The 25,348-nt window shown below is 39.4% G+C and overlaps 2 protein-coding genes across 8 annotated transcripts in view; both read left to right on the top strand.

Moving 5' to 3' along the window:
- The window catches only part of LOC5564596 (neurogenic protein mastermind), a 426,767-nt gene that overhangs the window by 339,018 nt on the left and 62,401 nt on the right, over nucleotides 1–25,348 (top strand). The window lies entirely within an intron of this gene.
- Nucleotides 23,964–24,576, top strand: LOC110677777. The gene is made up of 2 exons (XM_021849175.1): nucleotides 23,964–24,080; nucleotides 24,140–24,576. Exons 1-2 carry the CDS (start codon nucleotides 24,042–24,044, stop codon nucleotides 24,527–24,529), a joined length of 429 nt encoding a protein of 142 aa, XP_021704867.1. The 5' UTR covers nucleotides 23,964–24,041; the 3' UTR covers nucleotides 24,530–24,576.

Genomic DNA, 25,348 nt, shown 5'->3' with positions numbered 1-25,348 from the left:
ACCAATGTTCTCGGAGTTCTTGGAACCTAGTTACTTTGATTGAATGTTTTTATCATAATTGGAAAATTGTTGTTTGTTTTGCGACAATGGTGCAAGCAGTTCTTGCAACCGGTCTAATTTACGATGTGCTTAGACGAGTTCATTCACAGAATCGTCAAATACGGCACAACTTTCGTAAAAATACTTTTGTACAGTGCTAACACAATAATAGGGCGACGCTATGAATTTTCTGTGGCCTACTTTGTTCCACGCGAACATATGTCGCTTGCTGTCGTTGGAGAGGAGAGCGTATCGCACCGACGACCCGTCTGCTCCGGCTCATTCCAGCGAACAAATACAGAGGTCACACTATTATGGGTCACCCACTATTATGAGTCATCTCCATTTGAATTGCATGTGAAACAGAGTGACTAATAATAGTGACAAGGTGACCCATAATAGTGTGACCACTGTATCTCATTTAGTTAATTTGTTTTAATACCCAGTCCGTGTCCATCGCGCCGTCGCACAATGGGCGGGCTTCATACCAGAAGGTGGTTGAAACTACTTATAATGAGATTTTTTATTTTGAAACTTACCCAATGTATTATATTGATACGGTACTAACATTTGAATTGTATTGACTTTTATTTCGTGAAATTAGTTTAGGTCTAAAATTTGAAAAAATATGATATTAGAATCGGGGCTTTCCTTAACCGAGTGGTTAGAGTCCGCGGTTGCAAAGCAAATCCATGCTGAAAGTATTTCGGTTCGATTCCCGGTCGGATCTTTTCGTAATGGAAATTTCCTTGACTTCCCTGGGCAAAGAGTATCATCGTACCTGCCACACGATATACGAATGCAAAAATGGTAACTTTGGCTTAGAAAGCTCTCAGGTAATAACTGTGGAAGTGCTCATAAGAACACTAAGCTGAGGAGTATGCTTTGTCCCAGTGAGGATGTTTTGGCCATTGTTATTTCTGACCATTGTGCGTCTCTCGCTTGCTTGACTGTCGCTACGCATGGTGGTGACTGTTGCTCGGAAGTCGGGTAGCTGAACTACGAGGGGCTCGCGAATGGTGATTTTCCGCCTGTTTGAAAGCGATATCGGATTTCAGCACGTATATGGCAACCCCAATCCCACCTAATGGATTTGACAGCAGCCAAGATCATTTGAGTATCCGCATTGAAATGCATTTGAGTATCCAGCGGTTGCTTAGAACATGTTGGATTCGAAAAGATGGCGACGCCACATACTGCTGGATTTCAGCAGTTGCGAATGGGAAAAGTATTATTATGCCTTAGGAAAAGAATAACCATCACTAGTTAGGAGTTATAGAAATTGGAAGTATTTTTATTGGTTTCCCTGAAATATTTTAAATCTTGTTGATGCTAATTTTGAGTGTTTATATTTATCGACCGATTTTTTATTGTTTTCAATTTTTCATTGCATATTTCATTATTTCACTATATTTCTAGCACTGTTTGATTTCTTTTTATCGACAAAATTGTTCAAGCTATAGTTGATCCCCTTCTTTAAGCGATCGCTTATTTGGATACCGTTGCGAATTCCCTCACCGCTGCAGCAACCAATCAAAGCCCCAGTTGCTGGGGTGGATCCCATACTGGCTAGGGTTGTGTGTGGGGGTTTATCTTCGTTTGCACGGTCTGTATAGTAATTATGAGGCAATGTTCATTTTCGGTTTTAATAGCAGAGGCCATGTGGCACGCACATACACACACAGAGTTTCAGAACACAGTCAGCAGTCAGCGATGAAACAAATGATCCTTTTCATTATAATATATCCACTGAGGTTGATACGCTTATTAGTAGGTAGCTATCGTGGTGGAATGTGAAGCGATTTAAATTGTATTGATTTTTCAACATTCTGGGATGAAACTAATTGGCGATAAGTTTGATCGTTTTATGACTAAAATAATGAAAACATGTGAGTTTTAAACCAGACAGATATGTTTTAGGATTGATCAAATAAATTTTTACAAAAAATTTCATCCCATGAATTGCACATATTAAATTCAAAAGAGAACAGTCAGTGTGCATCGTACCTTCGTTCGAGTTCTCTCTGCTCTGGTAAGTTTTTCTTTTAAACTACCTAAAGCAACAAAACAGTACTTTTCAGCGCTACAAAAACAGTGCTTTTCAGTGCTACAAAAACAGTACTTTTCAGTACTATTTTTTCTACTATTGATCCCTACAAACAAAAGGAAGGGTGAATCTCTGAATTCACTACTTCCTTCCAAAAAAGTGGGATTTAAAACTGTCACTAAACGTGGCAAGAATGGAAGAAAGGACGCTGCTCCGGAATGCGAACTTTCTTCCAAGGTGAAATGGATAATGTTGATAATTGCATCGAAATGAGCAATCAGTTCGATGCTCTAGACAAATTTTCCGAACGCCAATTCGAAACAGTCTCTAGCCCAGGCTCTTTGATTCAAGTGAAGAAGCAAAGAGTGCCGCCTATCGTGGTCAGTTGTTCCGAATTTGGGGGATTTAGGCAGGAGATCTTGAACTTCATTAGGAGAATCAAGGTTTCCTTCCAAATCGCAAAGAAAGGAGACTGTCGCGTTTTGCCGGAAACTCTTAAAGATCGCGAACTTCTTCTCAAACATCTTGAAGAGAAGAAGCACAACTTTTTTACTTTTGGCGACAAAACTGAACGTTTGTTCAAAGTTGTCTTGAAAGGTCTCTCAAGTGACTATAAGTCACCTGAAGAAATCAAAAATGGAATAAATAATTTACTTGGATTTTCCTCAGTCCAAGTAATCATTATGAAAAAGAGAACCCAATCTGGCATTGTTCGGAAAGTGCTTTCTCAAGAATATTATTTAGCAAGACTTATGTTCGATGTCCGTGTGACATGGGAACATTTCCAGAAACCTGGAGCAAATTGCCAGAACCCCATTCAGTGCCGTCGGTGCCAAAAGTGGGGTCATGGAACAAAACATTGCCGCATGGATGCTTAATGCATGGTTTGCGGAGGTTCTTCTCACGCTAAAGACGTCTGTTCAGTGAAGGAAGATACCACCAAGTTTATATGCTCGAATTGAGGGGGCAATCATAAGCCAAATTTTTGGAGTTGCCCTTCACGTAGGCGAGTCGTCGAGGCTCGTGCCAGGCAGATGAAAGATAATATCCGTTACGATAACGGTCGTTTCCGAAATTTACCTGGTACAGTAGCGAACAATGCCAACTTTTCAGTTAACGATCACATGATCAAGAATCATACCCATCAGGAAGATCATAATCATGCTCATTCAAAAAACTAATTTTAATCCGTCGGGTAGCAGGTAATTTGAACTCCTCCCCTTTTCATACTATGAGTTCCCAGTCTAATTGTTTCAAATCAAATGGAAAAAACCCTACCGCCACAGGTAACTCCTACTCCGCTTCTTCGTCTACCGAAAATTCTAATGGGAAATTATCAGATAATGTCCCCACTTCAAGTGATATGTCTGCCTCTGATTATAATTTTCTAACTGAACAATTGAATCTAATGATTGATGCAATGTTCAAAGCCACCAATATGACTGAAGCAGTCCAAGTTCGAGTAAAATTTACTAATCAAATTGTTATTGGATTACGTTTTTCTAATGGATCCAAATAATAATTTAAACCAGGGTGTCGACTACCTGTAAAAACCTGGAAGGTCAGGGAATGTCAGGGAATTCAATTTTTGACCTGGAAAGTCAGTCAGGGAATTTTACTTGAGGTCAGGGGAAATTATCAATACTACAACATCAAACGTTTTCAACATTATCGATTCAACATTAAGTCAGCAATACAATAGTTAATGATCATGATGTTTACATTCAATACGATATTAAACAAAATGGGTAATTTATTTTTCAATCCTGAACGAAGTTGGCGTGGATTGCTTTAAAAATATGTTGTTCTAAAGTTTCCTAGATCATTGCTTAATCCATGCATTTTGCTCAAAACATTGGAAGAAAAAATAGAGTTCATGCCCATCTTTACAAGTTTGCTCAAAATATCCAAGTAAAACTATAAACCAATAAGGATTTTCGTATTTGAGTGCAGATTAATAGTATCTCTAAATTTAAAGAGCACATATCTCAGGGCTGGTAAAATTATCGACTAAAATTATCGAAAAAGTGACTTCAAGCCTACAAACATTATTCTTAAATAAAAGTCCAGAAAAAAAATATGGTCCTTATAATCAAAAATGTTACCAAGCCTACACATTATAATCTTAATCTTGTACGGGACACATACAAGTTTGGCAAAGAATAGTTTCTCCTTCACACCGCTCATTCGATTCAAGATCAACTTCTGAGTGCCCTCCCAAAATTTGAGCTAATTTGGATGAACACTGAGACTGCACAAGCCCTTCAAAATTTGTATGGAAATTTATGATGGGTACTTGCTGAGACGTCCGATTTGAAAACGGTCTTGGGGAAAGTTATAACTAATGTATCTGACAATATCTAAAGAACACATAGACTATGCCCGATTGAATGAATTCCTTGCTTTTCTAATAGTAATTATCATACAGACTTTGAAATGATTGTGCAGTCTCAATTTTTATCATAATGAGCTCAATTTTTGGGAGGACATTCACAATTTGATCTAGAATCGAATGAACAGTGTGGACCATACCCGATTTTTTGAACTACTCTACTAACGGTACAATTTAAAATTTCGAATCTCAGTCAGTAGAGAGAAGCTCCTTGAAATTAAAAATTCATCAAATCCTTACAAAGAAATTATGACAACATTCTTTGTCATTAATGGCGAACTTAACTCATTAAAACTTTTGTAGAGTTACGAAAAGAATTTCTGAAAAAAATGATTCATGCGTTTCTGGGCAAAGAAGATTGTTTAGCGAAATTCTTACAAAATTGTAGATAAATTTCTAGAGGCTCTCGCGGGGTTCCTCGCAAATAAAAGAGGAAAAAATCCCTGTAAGAATTAATATAAAGTTTTGCCCTCACTTTTCAAAACATTATCTATATTCGAAGGAGATTCGTGAAGAACTAAAGGAGGAGATTATTGTGCCATGGTAGTTGGAGAATGATTTCATACGTAATACAATAATATAGATATTATTCAGTACTCGAAGTATCGAAGTACTCGAAGTATCTCAGTACCATTCGCCCAAGCAATAGAAAAAATCAATCGAAATCGTGGGTTAAGAGGGGTTTGGCTTAATCCTTGAATCAACGTCTGAGACATTTTTTAACATTTGAAAAAAATCTTGCATCCATTTCTTAATAATTTTTTGAACTACAATGGTCCAAAGTCCTTAACATATTTCTGACACATACAATAGAAAAATTGGTAGAATTTTCAGGTATCTGTATTTGTTGAGTTTCCTTCAAAATGTCGATCAAAGATCCCTTCAGATTATTTTCCGATGATTTTTTAGATAAATTTACTCGAAAGAAACTCAGCAGATCTATAAGGAATTATGTCGATATTAATATTTCAAAATTAAACCAGAATCACAAAACTCATTTAAAGTCAGCTGATTCATAAATTGTGGACGATTCTTAATTGTGGATGCACTGTACGCCTTTCTTCAGGATTTTTATCAGGATCTTTCTTATAGGTCCGCCTAGTTTTTTTTTTTTTTAATATACTTAGGAAATTCTCCAGAAATTCTGAGGATGCCTCTCAAAATTCCTCAACCATTTTTTGGGACAACAGAACATTATTAGGAAGCAGACATTTCAGGAATATTATTATTAAGAATCTGATTGATAATCTATCGACAATTTGTAAGATTACTTGGAGATACTCATAGAAGATTTCTTGGAGGATTTCCTTGGAGCATTCTACGACAAGTTCAAGATAAACATCAGAAAACTTATTATTAGCACATTATTCAATCCCTGATTGCTTTCCGTCAAGAATATTTAGATAAATTCCTCAGGGAGGAAAGCTAAGCGTAATTAATTTCGGAATCCTAAAATATCAACTAAAAAACTACCTGTAACGCGTCACCGTGACCGATACTGGAGTAGCAACCACGAGCGACCAAGCTTAAGTTCAACACCAAAAACCCTCAATTTTGAACAAAAAAAAAACAGAGAAAGTTCAGAACAAGTTTTTCCATTTAACAAAATAAAAGATATTTTATGTGAAACGTGTCGAAGAACCATTTTATTACACACACAAAATAATTGAAAACAGATTCACTTTCTATGATTTTACGTGTTCACCTCACTTCACCAGCACCTTCCTACTTCAGCCACTCCACGGGAAAGCACTCGGATCAATATCCCCCAGAACGATGTTATCGTTGCCCCCGGGGCACAGCCCATTGCTCTTGACATCAACCTCGTAGAAATGCTTGGCACACTGCAGATGGCACAGACTCAGATAGTTCTTGTTGTCGGTACCGCACACCGGAGTGAACGTTCGGAAGCAGTAGCACCGTTTGTCACCGGGACCGGACTTCACCGGGGGCCATTGGGCACTGGCGAAGGCCACCAGGGCCACCACCAGGACTAGCAGCGTCAGAGTAAGCTTCGATGCGGACATGGTTTCGATTGATGGAAAAAACAACGAATGTTTAGTGAAACTACAAATCGTCAACTGTTTTATACTTGGCAAAAGCAATTATCTGAATTGCTTTTGCAAAAACCATGAAATAGGTGTCACCTTTCACGCTTGTCAGCACCTGATGATGCGGAAAATTAGGAAATTTTACTACGGCTACCGTAATTTCGGGTGAAATTGATCATTTTTCACGGTTCTTCTAGTCTGTTTTCTATAATGTTAACAATGCCAAACAACTAAATGCAGGAAAACAAGTACGAAGGTGAGCCTCATCGACTTATGTACCGAAATTTTCTAACAAATGTCATTTGAGTGTTAACAAATACCTCTAAAATAAAAAATCAGAGGAACTCATTTCGGGGTGAAATTGATCACTTGTCAATACCATTATTGTTAGTTTCCAAAACAACTCTATATAATAAATTTGAGCTCCCTGAATCCGAATATGCTTGTAAAATTCTTAACAATGCAATATTTATATGAATAACGAATAGTTAAATTTCAAGAACAACGAGGAAAACGCCTAAATGTCTGCAATTTCCAAAGGAATTCAATGATATCTAACAGAAATTCAATTATTTAAACCATATGAGCCAATTGGTACGAGTTTTGGTGATGAAATCTGGTTTGGAGATATATCTCAAGCATCCTCACAAACTTTCAGGTTTATGTCATGTTCAAATCCTTGCTTATTAATAGAAGTTCATACGTGTTTGTCAATACTGCACCGTGCATGATTTTGAAATTTTACGTTATTTTCATAGTAATAAACAATCTTTAACGCAAAAAACTTCACAACACACAATTCGACAATAGTTACGACAAACAACGTTCATTTGCTGCAACTTACATTGATATTTGTGCTCCATTACGAATAAATAGAATCGTGTGATACGATGATCAATTTCACCCTACTGATCAATTACACCCGATTTTACGGTACTGGTTCTCATGTTTGTTTTGCCAATTCAAATGCAAAAGTGATTTTGAACTTTAAACTCGCCAATTATCCTTCTTGGGTGTTTTGAGCAGTATCTCAATAAAAAGAAACAAAAACTGATAGGAAATCCCTTTTCAGTACTCTCGTTCAGAACTACCATTGGGGATTCCAAACGGAATCCCTTTTAGGATTCCAGATGGAGTCACCGTCAAAATTCAAGACGGAATCTCTTTCAGAATTCCGGATGGTATCCCTTTGAAGATTCCTGGCGGAACCCTTTTAGAATTCCATACGGAATCCCTCTCAGGATTTTAGAGATAATCCTTCTTAGGATTTCAGACGGAATCCCTTTCAGGATTCCAGTCAGAATCCCTCTCAGGATTTGGGATCGATCTCAGGATTATAATTGGAATTCCTCTCAGGATTCAAGTCGAGATCCCTCTCAGGATTTCAAACGCAATCCTTCTCAGGCTTCCAAATGAAATCCTTTTGGATATTTCAGACAGAATTCATCTCAGGATTCCATACGAAATCTCTCTCACGATTCAAGACGCGATCCCTCTCAGGATTCCAAACGGAATCCCTCTCAAGATTCTAGACGGAATCCCTCTCAGAATTCCAGACGGAATCCCTATTCAGGATTGCAGACGAAATCCCTCTTTAGAATTCCAGACAAAATCCCTCGCAGAATTCCAAAGAATCCTTCACAGAATTCCAGACGAAATCCTTGACAGGATTTCAGACTGAATAACTCTCAGAATTCTAGATGGAATCCCTCGCAGGATCCCAGGTGCAATCCCTCTCAGGATTCCAAACGAAATCTCTCTCACGATTCCAGACGCGATTCCTCTCAAGATTACAAACGAAATCCCTCTCAAAATTCCAGACAGAATCCCTCTTCAGCATTACCGAAGAAATCCTTCTTCAGGATTCCAGACAAAATCCCTCGTAGAATTTCTAACGGAATCCCTCACAGAATTCCAGACGAAATCCTTGACAGGATTTCAGACTAAATAACTCTCAGAATTCTCGCAGGATTCCAAATGGAATTTATCGCAGGATCTCAGACGCGATTCCTCTCAGGATTCCAAACGAAATCCCTCTCAGAATTTCAGACAGAATCCCTCTTCAGGATATCCTAAGAAATCCCTCTTCAAGACAAAATCCCTCGCAGAATTCTAACGGAATCCCTCACAGAATTCCAGACGAAATCCTTGACAGGATTTCAGACTAAATAACTCTCAGAAATCTCGCAGGATTCCAAATGGAATTTATCGCAGGATCACAGACGCAATCTCTCTCAGGATTCCAGTCGGAATCCTTCTGAGGTTTCCAGGCGAAATACCTTTCAGGATTCCAGACGGAATTTGTAGGATTCCAGACAGAATCCCTCTGAGGATTCCAAACGAAGTCCTTCTCACGATTCAAGACGGAATACCTCTTAGGATTCAAGACGGAATCCCTCTCAGGTTGCCAGTGGGAATCCCTCTCAGGATTTCGGATCGAATCCTTTTGAGAATTTCAGACAGAATTCCTCTCAGGATTCCAGACGCAATCTCTCTCAAGATTCCAAAAGGAATCCCTCTCAGGATTCAAGATGGAATCCCTCTCAGAATTCCAGATGGAATCCCTAGCATGATTCCAAACTGTCATAATTCTAGACACAATCTTTCTCAGGATTCCAGTCGGAATTCTTCTGAGGATTCAAGGCGAAATACCTTTCAGGTTTTCAGACGGAATCCCTCTCAGGATTCCAGAGGAATTCTTCTCAGGATTCCACATGAAAACCCTCTCAGGATTCCAAATAGAATCCATGTCAGGATTCCAAATGGAATCAATGTCAGGATTGCAGACGGAATTCCTTTTCAGGAATCTCTCGCAGGATTCCAGACGGAATATCTTGCAACATTTCAAACGATATTTCTTTCAGGATTCCAAACGGAATCTCTTTCAGAATATCAGATGAAATCCCTTTCAAGACTCCAGATGGAATCGCTTGCAGGATTTCAGAGGGAATCCCTTTCGGGATTTCAGACTGCATTCCCTTCAGTATTCCAGATCAAAAGAGATAGATTGTTAATGGAAACTTTTCCATCGGATTCGAGTTTTGCGATTAATCAGAAAAAATAGTAAATTGTTCAAGAACCGTGATCCCTTGGAACGAACCGTTCTGCCTAGATTCATACCATTCACCATCATCGCGCGCCTACAAGTATACCTCGATTGTGCACCGATTTTCGGCCCTGTCAAAAGAAAACCCGGAAACAAACGAGTTGATTGCTGAACCCGAGTGGAGGCACCACTTTGGAGCCTTCGTGGTGTGCCAGATTCCCGAAGAAGCCCGCCAACCTCAGATCCAAACAAACGTCTACTGAATACTAACGAAGTGCAAAGTTTTTTTTTTCTTCTCTCAATCGCGTCCCTGAAGCGCAGCATGTGGTGATCGATTTTTTAGCAATATAGGTCTCTTCTCCTCAACGCCTCTGTCTCTGTCATGTCCGGGAACTGAAAGGGAAGGAAATGAACTTTTTCTCATCATTTGTGGCACGGGTCTAACTTGTTTTCTCATCATGAACACATACATACATATCCACCCAAATAGCGAAAACGGGGAGATTGATGACGGGTGGTTTACGGCAAACGACTAAACAGTGAAAAACGATTGTTGCCGCCGCCATTCCGGCGTTGGAAGTTTGCTTTGACCGAGTTGTCAAATGCGATGAACATATTTTCAGCCCATACGATTAGGGGTGATTCAGAGATGACGTTCACCACTTTAAGGTTCGATTCAAATTCATTTTCGGCACCTTTTAAGTCGGTATTTAAACAATGAATAACTTCAAAATTTATCTACCGATTGATTTGGTTAGACATATTTTGGAAACGTCAATTCAATACAATTTTAATCATTAATAACCGAAACCGAAAAAATGCACTAAAATAGTGGCGCTTTATATTGAAAATAGTCTTTCAGTTGTGCTAACTCAACACTCATATCCTCGAAAATATCATGGAGACGGACCTGGTATAGTGGTTAGAACACACGCCACTCACGCCGAGGATATGGGATCGGATCCCATCCTCAAGATAGTCACTTATGACAAAAAAGTTATACAGTAATGACCCGATTTTGTCAGCCCCCGATTTTGTCTACCCCCGATATTGGCACCTTTTTTGACCCGAATTTGTCTACCCCCGATTTTAGCATCCATTTTGCCCGATTTTGTCAGCCTTAAAATTGATATTTATTTTAAACAGAGTAAGCTCGTCTATACTGGCAAAATTGGGTGCATAAAGTCAATTATGACCTTGACCACGTCTGGACAATCATCTTAAGACCAAAATTTTGAAATCTGAAATTTTCAATAATTATTCATCAAACTGATCAATGTTACCTTGGATTACGGTACATAGACAATTGAAGTAAAAAACACAATGTTTATATTAACAAAATCATAAGACCAAGTCCTTAAGTTAAAATACAACTTGAAACCAGTCAAATTTATTTTCCCGATTTTAGCTCTTTTCCGATTTTGTCAACCCTAAATTCAGCATGGGCCTTACAAAATCGGGACATTACTGTAGTGAATTCGTTGGTCCCGAGATTGTCTCTGGATGTTGACTCAAATTCGTTTAAATGGTCTTGTCGGTTACTTGTTTCAATAAGAGGGCGCTCCGTGGCATCATGTTTGACATTCACTTAGTAGACAAAAACGCCACAGGGGCTCAACATTTTAACACTGGAGTTGTTCCCACTTGATATTTCTGAAGGGACTTACTTACCTTACCAGTCAGGCTAAGGCCTGAGTGGCCTCTGCTGTACGTAGGAGACGTCTCCATTCGACTCGGTCCATGGCTGCCCGTTGCCAGCCACGCATTCTGCGAAGGGTCCGCAGATCGTCCTCAACTTGATCGACCCATCTTGCTCGCTGCGCACCACGTCGTCTTGTGCCGGTCGGATTGTTTTCGAGAACCATTTTCACCGGGTTGGTATCCGACATTCTGGTGACATGCCCGGCCCACCGCAGCCTCCCAATTTTTGCGAGGTGGACAATGGTTGGTTCTCCCAGCAGCTGGTGCAATTCATGGTTCATCCGCCTTCTCCACGTTCCGTCTTCCATCTGCACTCCGCCGTAGATGGTCCGCAACACCTTCCGTTCGAAAACACCAAGGGCGCGTTGATCCTCTGCACGTAGGGTCCATGTTTCGTGCCCATAGAGGAGTACCGGTCTAATCAGCGTCTTGTAGATGGTCAACTTCGTGCGATGGCGAACTTTGCTCGATCGGAGCGTTCTGCGGAGTCCAAAGTAGCCACGATTTCCAGCAACGATGCGTCTCTGGATTTCTCTGCTGGTGTCGTTGTCGGCGGTCACCAGTGAGCCCAAGTACACGAATTCTTCGACAACCTCGATTTCATCACCGTCAATATGAACTCGAGGTGGGGGGCGTGCCGTGTCTTCTCTTGAGCCCCTCGCTATCATGTACTTCGTCTTTGACACATTGATGTTCAGTCCGATTCGCCTAGCTTCAGCCCTTAGTCGGATGTACGTATCCGCCATCGTCTTAAAGTTCCGTGCTACGATATCAATGTCGTCGGCGAAACCAAGTAGCTGAACGGACTTTCTGAAAATCGTGCCACTCGTGTCTATCCCCGCTCTTCTTATCACACCCTCTAAAGCAATGTTGAACAGTAAACACGAAAGGCCATCACCTTGCCGTAACCCTCTGCGAGATTCGAAGGGACTCGGGAGTGTCCCTGATACTCGGACTACGCACATCACTCGCTCCATCGTCGCCTTGATCAATCTTATCAGTTTGTCCGGGAAACCGTATTCGTGCATAATCTGCCATAGCTGTTCTCGATCGATTGTATCATAGGCCGATTTAAAATCGATGAATAAATTATGTGTGGGTACATTGTATTCGCGGCATTTCTGCAACACCTGGCGGATGGCGAATATCTGGTCCGTTGTTGCTCGTTCGCCCATAAATCCTGCCTGATATTGTCCAACGAATTCTCTAGCAATTGGTGATAGACGGCGGCATAGAATTTGGGAGAGTACCTTGTAGGCGGCGCTCAAAATTGTGATCGCACGATAATTGGCGCAATCCAACTTGTCGCCCTTTTTGTAGATGGGACACACGACACCTTCCATCCACTCCTCCGGCAATACTTCCTCCTCCCAAATCTTGGAAATAACCCAGTGCAGCGCTCTTGCCAGTGCATCACCACCGTATTTTAGCAACTCGCTAGGAAGTTGGTCCACTCCAGCGGCTTTGTTGTTTTTCAACCGTCTAATCTCCGTTTCTACCTCTTGGAGATCTGGAGGCGGAAGTCTTTCGTCGTCCGCGCGTGCTCCCAAAGTTATTTCCGTGCCACCTCCGCTACTGGCCACATCACCATTAAGGTGCTCGTCGTAGTGCTGCCGCCACCTTTCGACCACCTCACGTTCGTTCGTGAGAAGATTTCCGTCAAAGTCTCTGCACATGTCGGCTTGTGGCACAAAGCCTTTGCGCGAACGGTTAAGCTTCTCGTAGAACTTCCGTGTGTCTTTAGCGCGGAACAGCTCTTCCATCGCTTCGCGATCTCGTTCTTCTTGATGGCGCTTTTTTCTTCGGAAGATCGAGTTTTGTCTGTTCCGCGCCTGTTTATACCGTGCCTCGTTCGCTCTCGTGCGGTGTTGCAGCATTCTCGCCCATGCTGCATTCTTCTCATTCTTCAACTGCTCGCATTCGCCGTCGTACCAGTCATTTCTCTGATTCGGGGCCGCTGGACCTAGTGCTGCTGTTGCGGTGCTACCTATGGCGGATCTTATGTGCCTCCAGCCATCTTCAAGAGTGGCGGCGCCGAGCTGCTCTTCCGTTGGTAGGGCCACTTCCAACTGCTGCGCGTATTCTTGGGCTACTTCTGAGTCCCGTAGCCGCTCGATGTTAAGCCGCGGCGTTCGGCTTCGACGCGAGTTTGTCACCGTCGAAAGTTTTGAGCGCATGCATATAGTAACTAGGTAGTGATCCGAATCTATATTCGCACTGCGGTATGTGCGAACATTGGTAATGTCAGAGAAGAATTTTCCGTCGATTAGAACGTGGTCGATTTGGTTCTCGGTTAGGTTATCGGGTGATCTCCAGGTGGTCTTATGGATATCTTTACGGGGGAAGAAGGTGCTTCGGACTACCATACCACGAGAGGCTGCAAAGTTGACGCATCGTTGGCCGTTGTCGTTAGATACGGCGTGCAGACTGTTCCGCCCGATCACCGGTCTGTACATCTCCTCTCGTCCTACCTGTGCGTTCATGTCGCCAACAACGATTTTCACGTCACGCGGCGAGCATCCGTCATAAATCTGCTCCAGCTGCGCGTAAAACGTCTCCTTCTCGTCGTCGGGTCTCCCTTCGTGTGGGCAGTGTACGTTGATGATGCTGTAGTTGAAGAAACGGCCTTTTATCCTCATCTTGCACATCCTTGCGTTGATCGGCTGCCACCCGATAACGCGTTGTCGCATCTTGCCCAACACTATGAAGCCAGTTCCTAGCTCATTTGTGGTGCCACAGCTTTGGTAGAAGGTAGCCGCTCGATGCCCGCTTTTCCACACCTTCTGTCCAGTCCAACAAAGTTCCTGCAGCGCTACGATATCGAAGTTACGGGGATGTAGTTCGTCATAGATTATCCTGTCGCAACCTGCGAAACCAAGTGACTTGCAGTTCCATGTTCCAAGTTTCCAATCGTAATCCTTATTTCGTCGCGTGGGTCTTTGCCGATTGTTCCGGGTCGTGTTATCTCCTATGTTATTCGCAATACGGTTTTTTACGGGTGGCTTATTGGGCCTACGCCAACACTCCTGTCTCGCCGGAGCGCCATCGTGCCAGCTCTGTTTAACGTCCCAACTAACACTAGGACGATCGCGCTGATGGGGCTACCACCTTGGATTTAGCTGTGCGCGATTCAGCATTTCTTGCTCAGCCGCTGGATATCAGAACAGACGCTGTTTGAGCCGCACCTCCTGGTGAACAGACGCTCGAGACGTACCTCCTCAATCTAGCTGATGTCAGAAGGACAACAGTGCCCAGGCTGCACTACCAGCTAAGTACGCAACCCTTAGCTGGCGGTCTTTGTCATCGTTTGACCCGTGGAAGCGTGAGGTAGGAACTTGTGAGGACCAGAGCTGTGTTGAACGCTCCTTCCTTGTTGTCGACTCACCGTTCTGAAGGGACACGTAAAACAAAATACACGCAAAATTTGAGTTTAAACCAAGCTGTGTGACAAAATCTCACAAATCAGAAAAACATATTTTTTGACCGTAAACCAACGAAAAGCATTCAAAAATTGAGTAAACATGTGTTTCAACATGTGTTTCTGGCCTAAACTTAAGCGTTTGCTACTAAATTTGGGACAGGGCTTTAGGACTCTGTGCCCTGTATGTCAGATGTCAAAAAGAAAAGATATTTGATTTGAATTTGAGGATCCTGATTTGACTCCCCTTACTTATTTTTTTGACGTAGGACTACATCTTTTGAAATTGGAATTTCAAAATTACATTGGCATGAAATATTTTAAACATTTATAACTTTTTGCTGGCTTAACGAAATTCCTTCATTAGCACCTCAATCGAAAGACAGGGCATCAAACGTTCATGTCGTTTACTAACTGATTCCCACATACCTGTCCAAATAGTTTAATAACTGTTTTAAAAGAGAACATTGATTTCAAGCAAATCTGCCAGAGAAAAGTTGATGTCTTTTGCTTTTCACTCTCCGCTTGGATCGCATCTCATCAAGTAACAGATCAGCTTGCTCTGACCTGGCGTTGCTTCTCAGGCACAGACATCGATAGCGAAGGAACCAACAAATGTGTACTAAAGAGTTATTTGTGTAATATTTCCTAATGTGTAAATTATATACTCTCTCAATCAATCTCGTAGTATCATACAATATCTGATTTATTACGAATAATTGACAATACGGCAATTTGAGGATGTTTCCGAGGACGATGCTGCAGTGCCGTCGAGATGCAATAACAGCATAAAGCTCATCTTGTGCATCCCTTGCCAAGATACCAATTTCATATAGCTTATTTAGCCGCTTCCAGACCTGGGAAACAGGTTACATGAAATTGATGTCTTGATAAGGGATGTACAAGATGAGCATTATGCTGTTATTGTATCCCGACGGGACTGCAGCAGCGTCCTCGGAAACATCCCCAAATTACAGAATTATAGATTATTCGTAATAAATCAGATATTGTAGGGTGCTACGAGATGAATTAAGAGATTATAGCAAGTATGTGGTGAACACATTAGGAAATATTACACAAACAAATAACACTTTAATACACATTTGTTGGCCCTGAAAAGGGCCGAATGAATTGTTGAATTCGAAGAACACGGACACATATTGACGGCGCACTGTTTGAAATCCTCCTCGTTCGATGAGGTTAAAACCATAACGTACTTGAATACTCCCAATCACAGCACCTATCTATCATAAAACATACTAGAGTCTCACCCAAAATTGATCGAAGTTGTGTCCATAGTAGTACTACGTCAACCCGCGGAGATGTAACAGACATTACCCACCCCATTTTTTTTCATCTTTTTTAAAAGCAAAGTGTAACCCAGCGATTTTTGGAACATTGACGAGCTAAAGACATACAATTTTACCGAAATTATCGCAAAATCTCCTGAAAAGCTTAGAAAACTAATGGAAAATGCATCAAAAAGAGCTCATTTTGTGTCCTATAAATACAGCCACTTGATTGATGGTGTTTCATGAAATAGTCCAGTCCAAATGAAATGTGAAAGGTCATAGGCGGCCTCCACGTAACGCTCTAGGGGGAGTCGTCTACCGTGGACTTTGGATGCCAAATGTAAGTAAACCGGGTTAAACTTTTGAACTTAATTTCGGTTTGACTTAACCCTCTTATACTCAAATTTTTATTTTTAATATGAGTAGGTATCCATTTATCGCTGTCTAATATTGATCTAAAACGCAATTTTTTCTTGAAACCTCTTCTGGGTACCGATTTTTTACAAAAAAAAGTTTGAGTTTTTGCAGCATTTGAAAAAATATACATTTTTTCTGGAACATATTTTGTTTTCTGTGTTACTAACGAAAACATTGATTTGAAATTATTCCACCAGACTCTTCTTCTTTGATAGGTTGATTGTTCCAGAAGTTAAAATCATTTTGATTTCTGAGCTAAGAAAAATTACACAAAATTCCAAAAGGTACCCCGTTCAAACGCAAGGTTGAGTATTAGAGGGTTAATTTCTAAATCTTGCTACGAGTCCGTAATTCTTATGAGTGCTAGCTGAAATTCTGAAAGCATTTGATAGTTGATAGGATTACAGTTTGGATACTGAGAAGATTCGAATCGAACTCATACATGTTTCAATTCAAATAAGATTCCTTCTTACTTCTAAGCACTTTTTCAGCAGACTTCTTATTAAACAAGTCTTCTTCCAAGTATTATTTCTCCAGAAATTACGTTAGGAATTACTTTAGAAAGTCCTTAACTAATTTGTCCAGAAATTCTCCTCAGAATATTTTAAAAAATTTTCTAAGATCACTTGGAAGGTGGTGTCCTTTGTCTTTTGATACTGCGAAGGAACTCATATCAATCAACACTTCTAGAATCTTTTAAGGAGTCTTACAGTTTACAAGAAGTTGTTTCTCCAAAAATTTTTATGAAGGTCCTTTAAAATTTGCTATAAGGGTTTTTTTTGGGATTTCTCCAGGGGCACAAAATTCATGGGAGTATTAGGTAGTCATTATACAGCCATTCCATGAAAAACCGATCTAGTGGGTCTCCGAATTCCGTGCAAATTTGCTATTTTGTTCCTCATCCGAAATAAGGATACACGTATTTTTGGTTTTTTTGATTAGGGTGACCATTTCCGAAATAGAGTGACCAGAAAAATAGCGATTTTGCAAAATTTTTATTTTTAAAAAAATTTTAACTTTTGAACCGTTTGACCGATTTCCAATCTTTTTGGACGAAATGAAGGCTAAAGATTTTGACTGTTCAGGAAAATATAAAATTTCTCAAAAAATGTGTTTTTTACATAAAAAAAAACTCAATAGTTTCCATTTTTTTGTGTTTTGAAGGCCTCGGGACCAAAGGGGCTATTGCTGTTCTCATTTTTTCTTGAAAGTTCAGAAAATTTTACGTCTACTGTCAAATTTTCAGCGATGTATGTTTTTTAGTTTTTGAGGTTTATTTTTTTGAAAATAAAAAATCAGTAATTTTTCATCGGCACACACTGTAGGTCTCAGCGCATTAGATTTTTTATTTAAAAAAATCATAACTTTTGAACAGCTTAACCGATTTCCAATCTTTTTTTATGGAATGAAAGCTTAAAATTTCAACATGTACAAGATGAGCATTATGCTGTTATTGTATCCCGACGACACTGCAACAGCGTCCTCGGAAACATCCCCAAATTACAGAATTATAGATTATTCGTAATAAATCAGATATTGTAGGGTGCTACGAGATGAATTAAGATATTATAGCAAGTATGTGGTAAACACATTAGGAAATACTACACAAACAAATAACACTTTAGTACACATTTGTTGGCCCTGAAAAGGGCCGAATGAATTGTTGAATTCGAAGAACACGGACACATATTGACGGCGCACTGTTTGAAATCCTCCTCGTTCGATGAGGTTAAAACCATAACGTACTTGAATACTCCCAATCACAGCACCTATCTATCATAAAACATACTAGAGTCTCACCCAAAATTGATCGAAGTTGTGTCCATAGTAGTACTACGTCAACCCGCGGAGATGTAACAGACATTACCCACCCCATTTTTTTTCATCTTTTTTAAAAGCAAAGTGTAACCCAGCGATTTTTGGAACATTGACGAGCTAAAGACATACAATTTTACCGAAATTATCGCAAAATCTCCTGAAAAGCTTAGAAAACTAATGGAAAATGCATCAAAAAGAGCTCATTTTGTGTCCTATAAATACAGCCACTTGATTGATGGTGTTTCATGAAATAGTCCAGTCCAAATGAAATGTGAAAGGTCATAGGCGGCCTCCACGTAACGCTCTAGGGGGAGTCGTCTACCGTGGACTTTGGATGCCAAATGTAAGTAAACCGGGTTAAACTTTTGAACTTAATTTCGGTTTGACTTAACCCTCTTATACTCAAATTTTTATTTTTAATATGAGTAGGTATCCATTTATCGCTGTCTAATATTGATCTAAAACGCAATTTTTTCTTGAAACCTCTTCTGGGTACCGATTTTTTACAAAAAAAAGTTTGAGTTTTTGCAGCATTTGAAAAAATATACATTTTTTCTGGAACATATTTTGTTTTCTGTGTTACTAACGAAAACATTGATTTGAAATTATTCCACCAGACTCTTCTTCTTTGATAGGTTGATTGTTCCAGAAGTTAAAATCATTTTGATTTCTGAGCTAAGAAAAATTACACAAAATTCCAAAAGGTACCCCGTTCAAACGCAAGGTTGAGTATTAGAGGGTTAATTTCTAAATCTTGCTACGAGTCCGTAATTCTTATGAGTGCTAGCTGAAATTCTGAAAGCATTTGATAGTTGATAGGATTACAGTTTGGATACTGAGAAGATTCGAATCGAACTCATACATGTTTCAATTCAAATAAGATTCCTTCTTACTTCTAAGCACTTTTTCAGCAGACTTCTTATTAAACAAGTCTTCTTCCAAGTATTATTTCTCCAGAAATTACGTTAGGAATTACTTTAGAAAGTCCTTAACTAATTTGTCCAGAAATTCTCCTCAGAATATTTTAAAAAATTTTCTAAGATCACTTGGAAGGTGGTGTCCTTTGTCTTTTGATACTGCGAAGGAACTCATATCAATCAACACTTCTAGAATCTTTTAAGGAGTCTTACAGTTTACAAGAAGTTGTTTCTCCAAAAATTTTTATGAAGGTCCTTTAAAATTTGCTATAAGGGTTTTTTTTGGGATTTCTCCAGGGGCACAAAATTCATGGGAGTATTAGGTAGTCATTATACAGCCATTCCATGAAAAACCGATCTAGTGGGTCTCCGAATTCCGTGCAAATTTGCTATTTTGTTCCTCATCCGAAATAAGGATACACGTATTTTTGGTTTTTTTGATTAGGGTGACCATTTCCGAAATAGAGTGACCAGAAAAATAGCGATTTTGCAAAATTTTTATTTTTAAAAAAATTTTAACTTTTGAACCGTTTGACCGATTTCCAATCTTTTTGGACGAAATGAAGGCTAAAGATTTTGACTGTTCAGGAAAATATAAAATTTCTCAAAAAATGTGTTTTTTACATAAAAAAAAACTCAATAGTTTCCATTTTTTTGTGTTTTGAAGGCCTCGGGACCAAAGGGGCTATTGCTGTTCTCATTTTTTCTTGAAAGTTCAGAAAATTTTACGTCTACTGTCAAATTTTCAGCGATGTATGTTTTTTAGTTTTTGAGGTTTATTTTTTTGAAAATAAAAAATCAGTAATTTTTCATCGGCACACACTGTAGGTCTCAGCGCATTAGATTTTTTATTTAAAAAAATCATAACTTTTGAACAGCTTAACCGATTTCCAATCTTTTTTTATGGAATGAAAGCTTAAAATTTCAACTTTTCAGACAAATTCGAAAAATCTGATAAAAATATGTTTAAACGTGAAAAAAATATAAAAATTTCTAGTTGTTTTTTAGAAAATTTCATATATTTTAATGGAAAAAAAATAACTTTTCAAAGTTTTCTATTTTTTCTATGTTTTCTGAAAAGTTGAAATCTTAAGCTTTTATTCCATAAAAAAAGATTAGATATCCGTTGAGCTGTTCAAAAGTTATGATTTTTTTTGAACATTAAAAATTTAATGCGCTGAGATCTACAGTGTGTGCCGATGAAAAATGACTAATTTTTTTATTTTCAAAAAAATATATCTCAAAAACTAAAAAACATACATCGCTGAAAATTTGACAGTAAACGTAAAATTTTCTGAACTTTCAAGAAAAAATGAGAACAGCAATAGCCCCTTTGGTCCCGAGGCCTTCAAAACACGAAAAACGGAAACTATTGAGTTTTTCCATGTAAAAAACACACTTTTTGAGAAATTTCATATTTTTCCTGAAAAGTCAAAATCCTTAGCCTTCATTTCGTTCAAAAAGATTGAAAATCGGTCAAGCGGTTCAAAAGTTATAATTATTTTAAAAATAAAAATTTTGCAAAATCGCGATTTTTCTGGTCACCGTATTTTGGAAATGGTCCCCCTTATCAAAAAATCCAAAAATACGTGTATCCTTATTTCGGATAAGGAACAAAATAGCAAATTTTCACGGAATTCGGTGACCCACTAGATCGGTTTTTCATGGAATGGCTGTATACATGACTGGAGATCGAGAAGATTTTATTCTTTCGGGTTGTATTCCAAAAATTATTAAAGGTGATTTCTTTGGAAATTTTTTAAATTTGATTGCTGTTTTTAAAAGTGAGTTAACAAGTTTGATACTTAGGTTCAATAAAGTTCTTAACAAATGATGTAGAATATATTTTTAAATTTCATTCGGCCATTAATTTTTCATTTTTGCTTTGATTGAACGATTCAAACAATTCGGAAAAAATAGAATAATTTTGAATATTATTGTTTTGAAAGTAGTTGCTACATAATTTTGAACAAATTACAAGAAAAACATATTTTTTCACATTTCCATATAGTTTTCCGACTTTCCTAAATTTATTAGACTCCTTTTCGACCAGGGATTTTTCCAGGATATTTTGCAACAGTTATCTGTTTTTTTTTTTAATTCCACTTACTCGTTGCACCAAAAAGTTCTTAGAAAAAAAATAATAATTGAAACAAATTTCTCTAAAATATCGTGAATTTGGTTCGAATAACATTCGGATTTTTGAAGATTTCAAATACAATGAAAGGGAACCATTGTTTTGAAGCTCTAGTTAAACATCCTGAAAAAATTAAAGTTGGAGTTTAAATTGTCCAGAACCCTTCACTAATTCCAATTGATATCGTGGGAGGATTCCAGGCAGATCCTCAATGAAAAATTCAAAAGATTGCAGTCGTGATATTGCAAAGAATCCAATTGTAATCTCAGAACGATTTTGATAAGGATCACAACTTTAGTTTTGCTCTTTATTTATGGTCCATCTAATAATTTCTCTGGATATTCCTCGTGAAGACGGTCCGGGCCTTTCTCCAAATATTAGTTTTAGATTTGCTAACGGTACAAGTATTTCTCCACATTTTCTTCTGAATGTTTAAAAAAAACATTCAGAAATTCATTCTGGAGTTTGTACGAACTTTTTTGCCTATTGAATTTTTTAAGCGATTTCACTAATAATGCTTCACGGGTGCATCTGAGAATATCTTCAAGGACATCTTCCAAAAAATCATCTTGAGACAGCTAACACCAATTTCTCCAGGTAGCATTTCTCGTGTTCCTTGATGAATATCAATTCATATTCTACGAAGAGCTTCAAGGTTTACTCAAGGTCCATGTTTTAGTTCTTGAGTGGATCAGATGTGCTTATAGTAGCACTATTTCTAATTTCTGCTCCTAAAGTAGCACTAGCTTCACGGCGCACATTGATCCAGATTTTCAAATAGCTGGCAAAAACCCCATATCCAAACTTAGTTTTTAGCTTAGCTTAGCTTAGCTTAGCTTAGACTGACTACACATATCAATGGTTGCCACTCCGTGATTGACCGAAGTCAGTGAAAATGCACAAAGAATCAACTAGAAGTTTGGCTGGGATTGGCCATAATCTTCTTCAATGTGCATAATTCAGTGCCTCTATTTATACAGGGTCAATTACGGCGCCGGCCACGTCCTTGCAGTCAGGTGGGATTGGGGGATGGAATGTTAGTGTGTAACCTTTGCTATTTGGAGACCGTGTTTGCCTCTGCATCTCCACAAAGGTTACTGGGAGGGACGTTTGTTAATGGGAAGGATCGTTGGGTCACAGGATTCACTTTGATAAGCGATTAGACCATGATAAATAATGATTTGTGAGATATGTCCATGCTTATTTGTAAATATAATATTTTCATTTGATATGAACAATTTCTATGTAGTGGAAAATTATGCCGACACTTTAGGTGACGAACCATTCAAAGTTTGTTGAACAAATACCTAAATGTAACATTCCTACAGCTGTCAGGACGAAAGCATGTGTTATTATATTTTACTTATTTGAAAAGAAACAAAAAACTTGATTGGTTGGAACATCATAGAACACTCTTATTCTTATACCGACACTTACAGTGGCGAACCATCCAAAGTTTGTTGAATAAAGTGAACTTTTCGCAAGTCTACACTTGTAGTGTCGAACCATTCAAAGTTTTCTTTAATTACAAAAATAAAGGTAAAAAGGGGTGTTCTGAAAATAAAAAAATGTGAAACATAAATAATTCATGAATCAGAGTTTGTGTCGACACTCACAGTGACGAACAATTCATAGTTTGTTGAAAATTCATATTTACGTCCCACAATTGTAACGATTAAATGTGCAGTCATACATATTTTATAGATTAGAAATAGTAGCATGAAACGAGCTCACCAATTGATCCTATATCCTTCACTGTGCAGCCACAATCCACTCGCAGCCGTTTGCTCGGCTATATAAAAGCACTCAGAAAAAAAAGGCGCGCGACCCGAAAAGGAAAAAAAAACTTAGCTTTCTTGACGCACTGCCCAGCAGCAAGCGTCAAGGTCAAAGGATCAAAAAGAACTAACCGATCACGCCACTTTTTCACTTACTAGACCGACGCGCGACATGTTTGATCCTGATCTCGTCGCTGGCCCCCGTAGGAGCAAGCGTCAAGGTCGAAAGATCAAACAGAACTAACCGATCGCGGCACTTTTCGCTTACTCTCCCACCGGCACACTTCGTTTTTTCTTCCGCGCATCGCAAACTGGACACAATGGATCCGGATTCCATCGCTCGCCCACAAGGAGCATGCAACAGATTCAACGGATCCAACACTCTATTTTAAAATTGGCCATCTGTTGACGAAAAAGTTGATTAAACCATGCTTTTCCCCATATCCAAACTTAGTTTTTAGTATAAAAACAAAGTCAAACATTCATCTACTAGGGTGCCGGTGCCATTAGTGGACTACCTAAGCTATAAAAAATTATAACAAAATAACGAAAAGCCCTAACAGAGATCTTTTGGCTTCATCAGAAAGATTTCAACCTCTACTATATGAGAAAAATATAAAAAAATGATAAAGCTAGATTTTGGGTCAGAATCCGGAGATTATTTTGTTCGCCATATGCAGTCCGGTGAGGATTCCGTCAGAAACATTCTATCTCATATAAACACATTGAATGAAACCGTTGAAGACTGTTTAAGTTTTATTGTTGTAAGCAAATGGCTTATATTACAAGCTGACCATTAAAAATAATTCATAGTTTGCATACGCTCTATTGAGCTGATTACTTATCAATTCCTGAATTGATAACCACTGACATCCCTTTGTCAGATGGAAGCTTGTTCTGGACGTAACCTCCATCAAAGGCAATAAATACGTCTTGCCATGTTGAGATTTGCATTCAGTTCTTCCGTAACTGTTCCAAGTTTCACACAATGAAGCCGTTTGTAGCAGCATTTCTTCTTGTTGGACTCGTAAGTAACTTGTCTGAAACGTGTGACCTCAGTCCTGAATTCCCACAACTTGCTTCTAGCTGTTCCACCTGTCCGGAGCGGTCCGTTTCACCGAAGAGGACTACCGTGTCTTCCGGCAAAAGTGCTCCAAAATCCTTCAAACTTCGTCCGGAACCGTCGAGAAGGCCGAACAGAAGAACTTCCACACCGACAGCGAGGAGATGAACTGCCTGATTCGGTGCGTCGGAATCATGAGTGGATTTTACGACGACGAAACCGGAACCAATTGGGATCTGGTCCGGGAGCAGCTGAACGATAAGGATGGATTCGATGAACATCAGGCGGCTACGACGGCCTGTACCGATGCACTTCCAGAGGAGGAACTGACCTCCAGTGTGTGCCGCAAGTCCTATCTGTTCTTCCGGTGTGCCATGAAGTCCGCCAAGGAGCACATTCGCGAAAAGAGTTAGGGCATTTGCGTTTTGGGATGTGAAATAAAACGAACGGTCTAACGCGATACAGTGTTGTGATTATCGATTTGAGCTTTTCAGCTCAGACGGGCATTGCAGTGGAAGGGATGTGCGAAATCCAATCATCATCGTCGCTAATAAATTGAGCATATTCGAAGCGGGTTGGCTCAAATCGGTGCATCAGGGGCCAGCAATGAATTCTTCTTCTTCGTGGCATTTCGTCAGCATAGCGTTCTAAAAGCATTTCCACTGTTATTAACTGAGAGCTGTCTCTTTACTATCGTGTGGCAAGATCGGTGATACTTAATTCGAAGCAATTTCCATTACGAAAAAATCCTGAACCGACTGGCAATCGCACCCAGACACCTTCAGCATGGCTTTGCTTTGCAGTCGCGGACGTTACCACTAGGCTAGGAAAGGCCCCAGCAATGAGTGCATATATTGATACACAAATACTGCGTTCGATGAACTGCATAAAGGTCGATAGTTTTCCCCGCGTATCCGGAATGTGTGTAGGTGTACGCAACCACACTCATGCGAAACTATCATCATTTAGGCCGGTTCAATTGCTGGAATTGGCAGCGAAAAAGGCAATTTTGCCAAACTTGTCTAGCCGGAGTGCTAATAACTAGGCAGGGGTTCCCGAAAAGGGCTACCAATTTTTATTGATTCCCACGCGGAAATGGGAGCTGGTCGATGGATGGGTGGGATTTGGGTTCGCACTGGAATGGGTGAGAATGGATGCACTTTTGATAGGTGATTCTGGTCAAAACACTCTCTTGCATTGGTTCATCAGAACGGTATAGGGTGATGAACATG

This window comes from Aedes aegypti, chromosome 3, assembly GCF_002204515.2.
Source record: "Aedes aegypti strain LVP_AGWG chromosome 3, AaegL5.0 Primary Assembly, whole genome shotgun sequence".
Lineage (NCBI taxonomy): Eukaryota > Metazoa > Arthropoda > Insecta > Diptera > Culicidae > Aedes > Aedes aegypti.
This window is presented reverse-complemented; position numbering and strand designations above follow the sequence as displayed.

Excerpts from the sequence above, each read along its gene's own strand:
- LOC110677777 (XM_021849175.1), top strand. The coding sequence starts at position 24,042 with ATGAAGCCGTTTGTAGCAGCATTTCTTCTTGTTGGACTC. Across the intron at positions 24,081-24,139 it reads CATTTCTTCTTGTTGGACTC|CTGTTCCACCTGTCCGGAGC; the intron begins GTAAGTAACTTG and ends ACTTGCTTCTAG.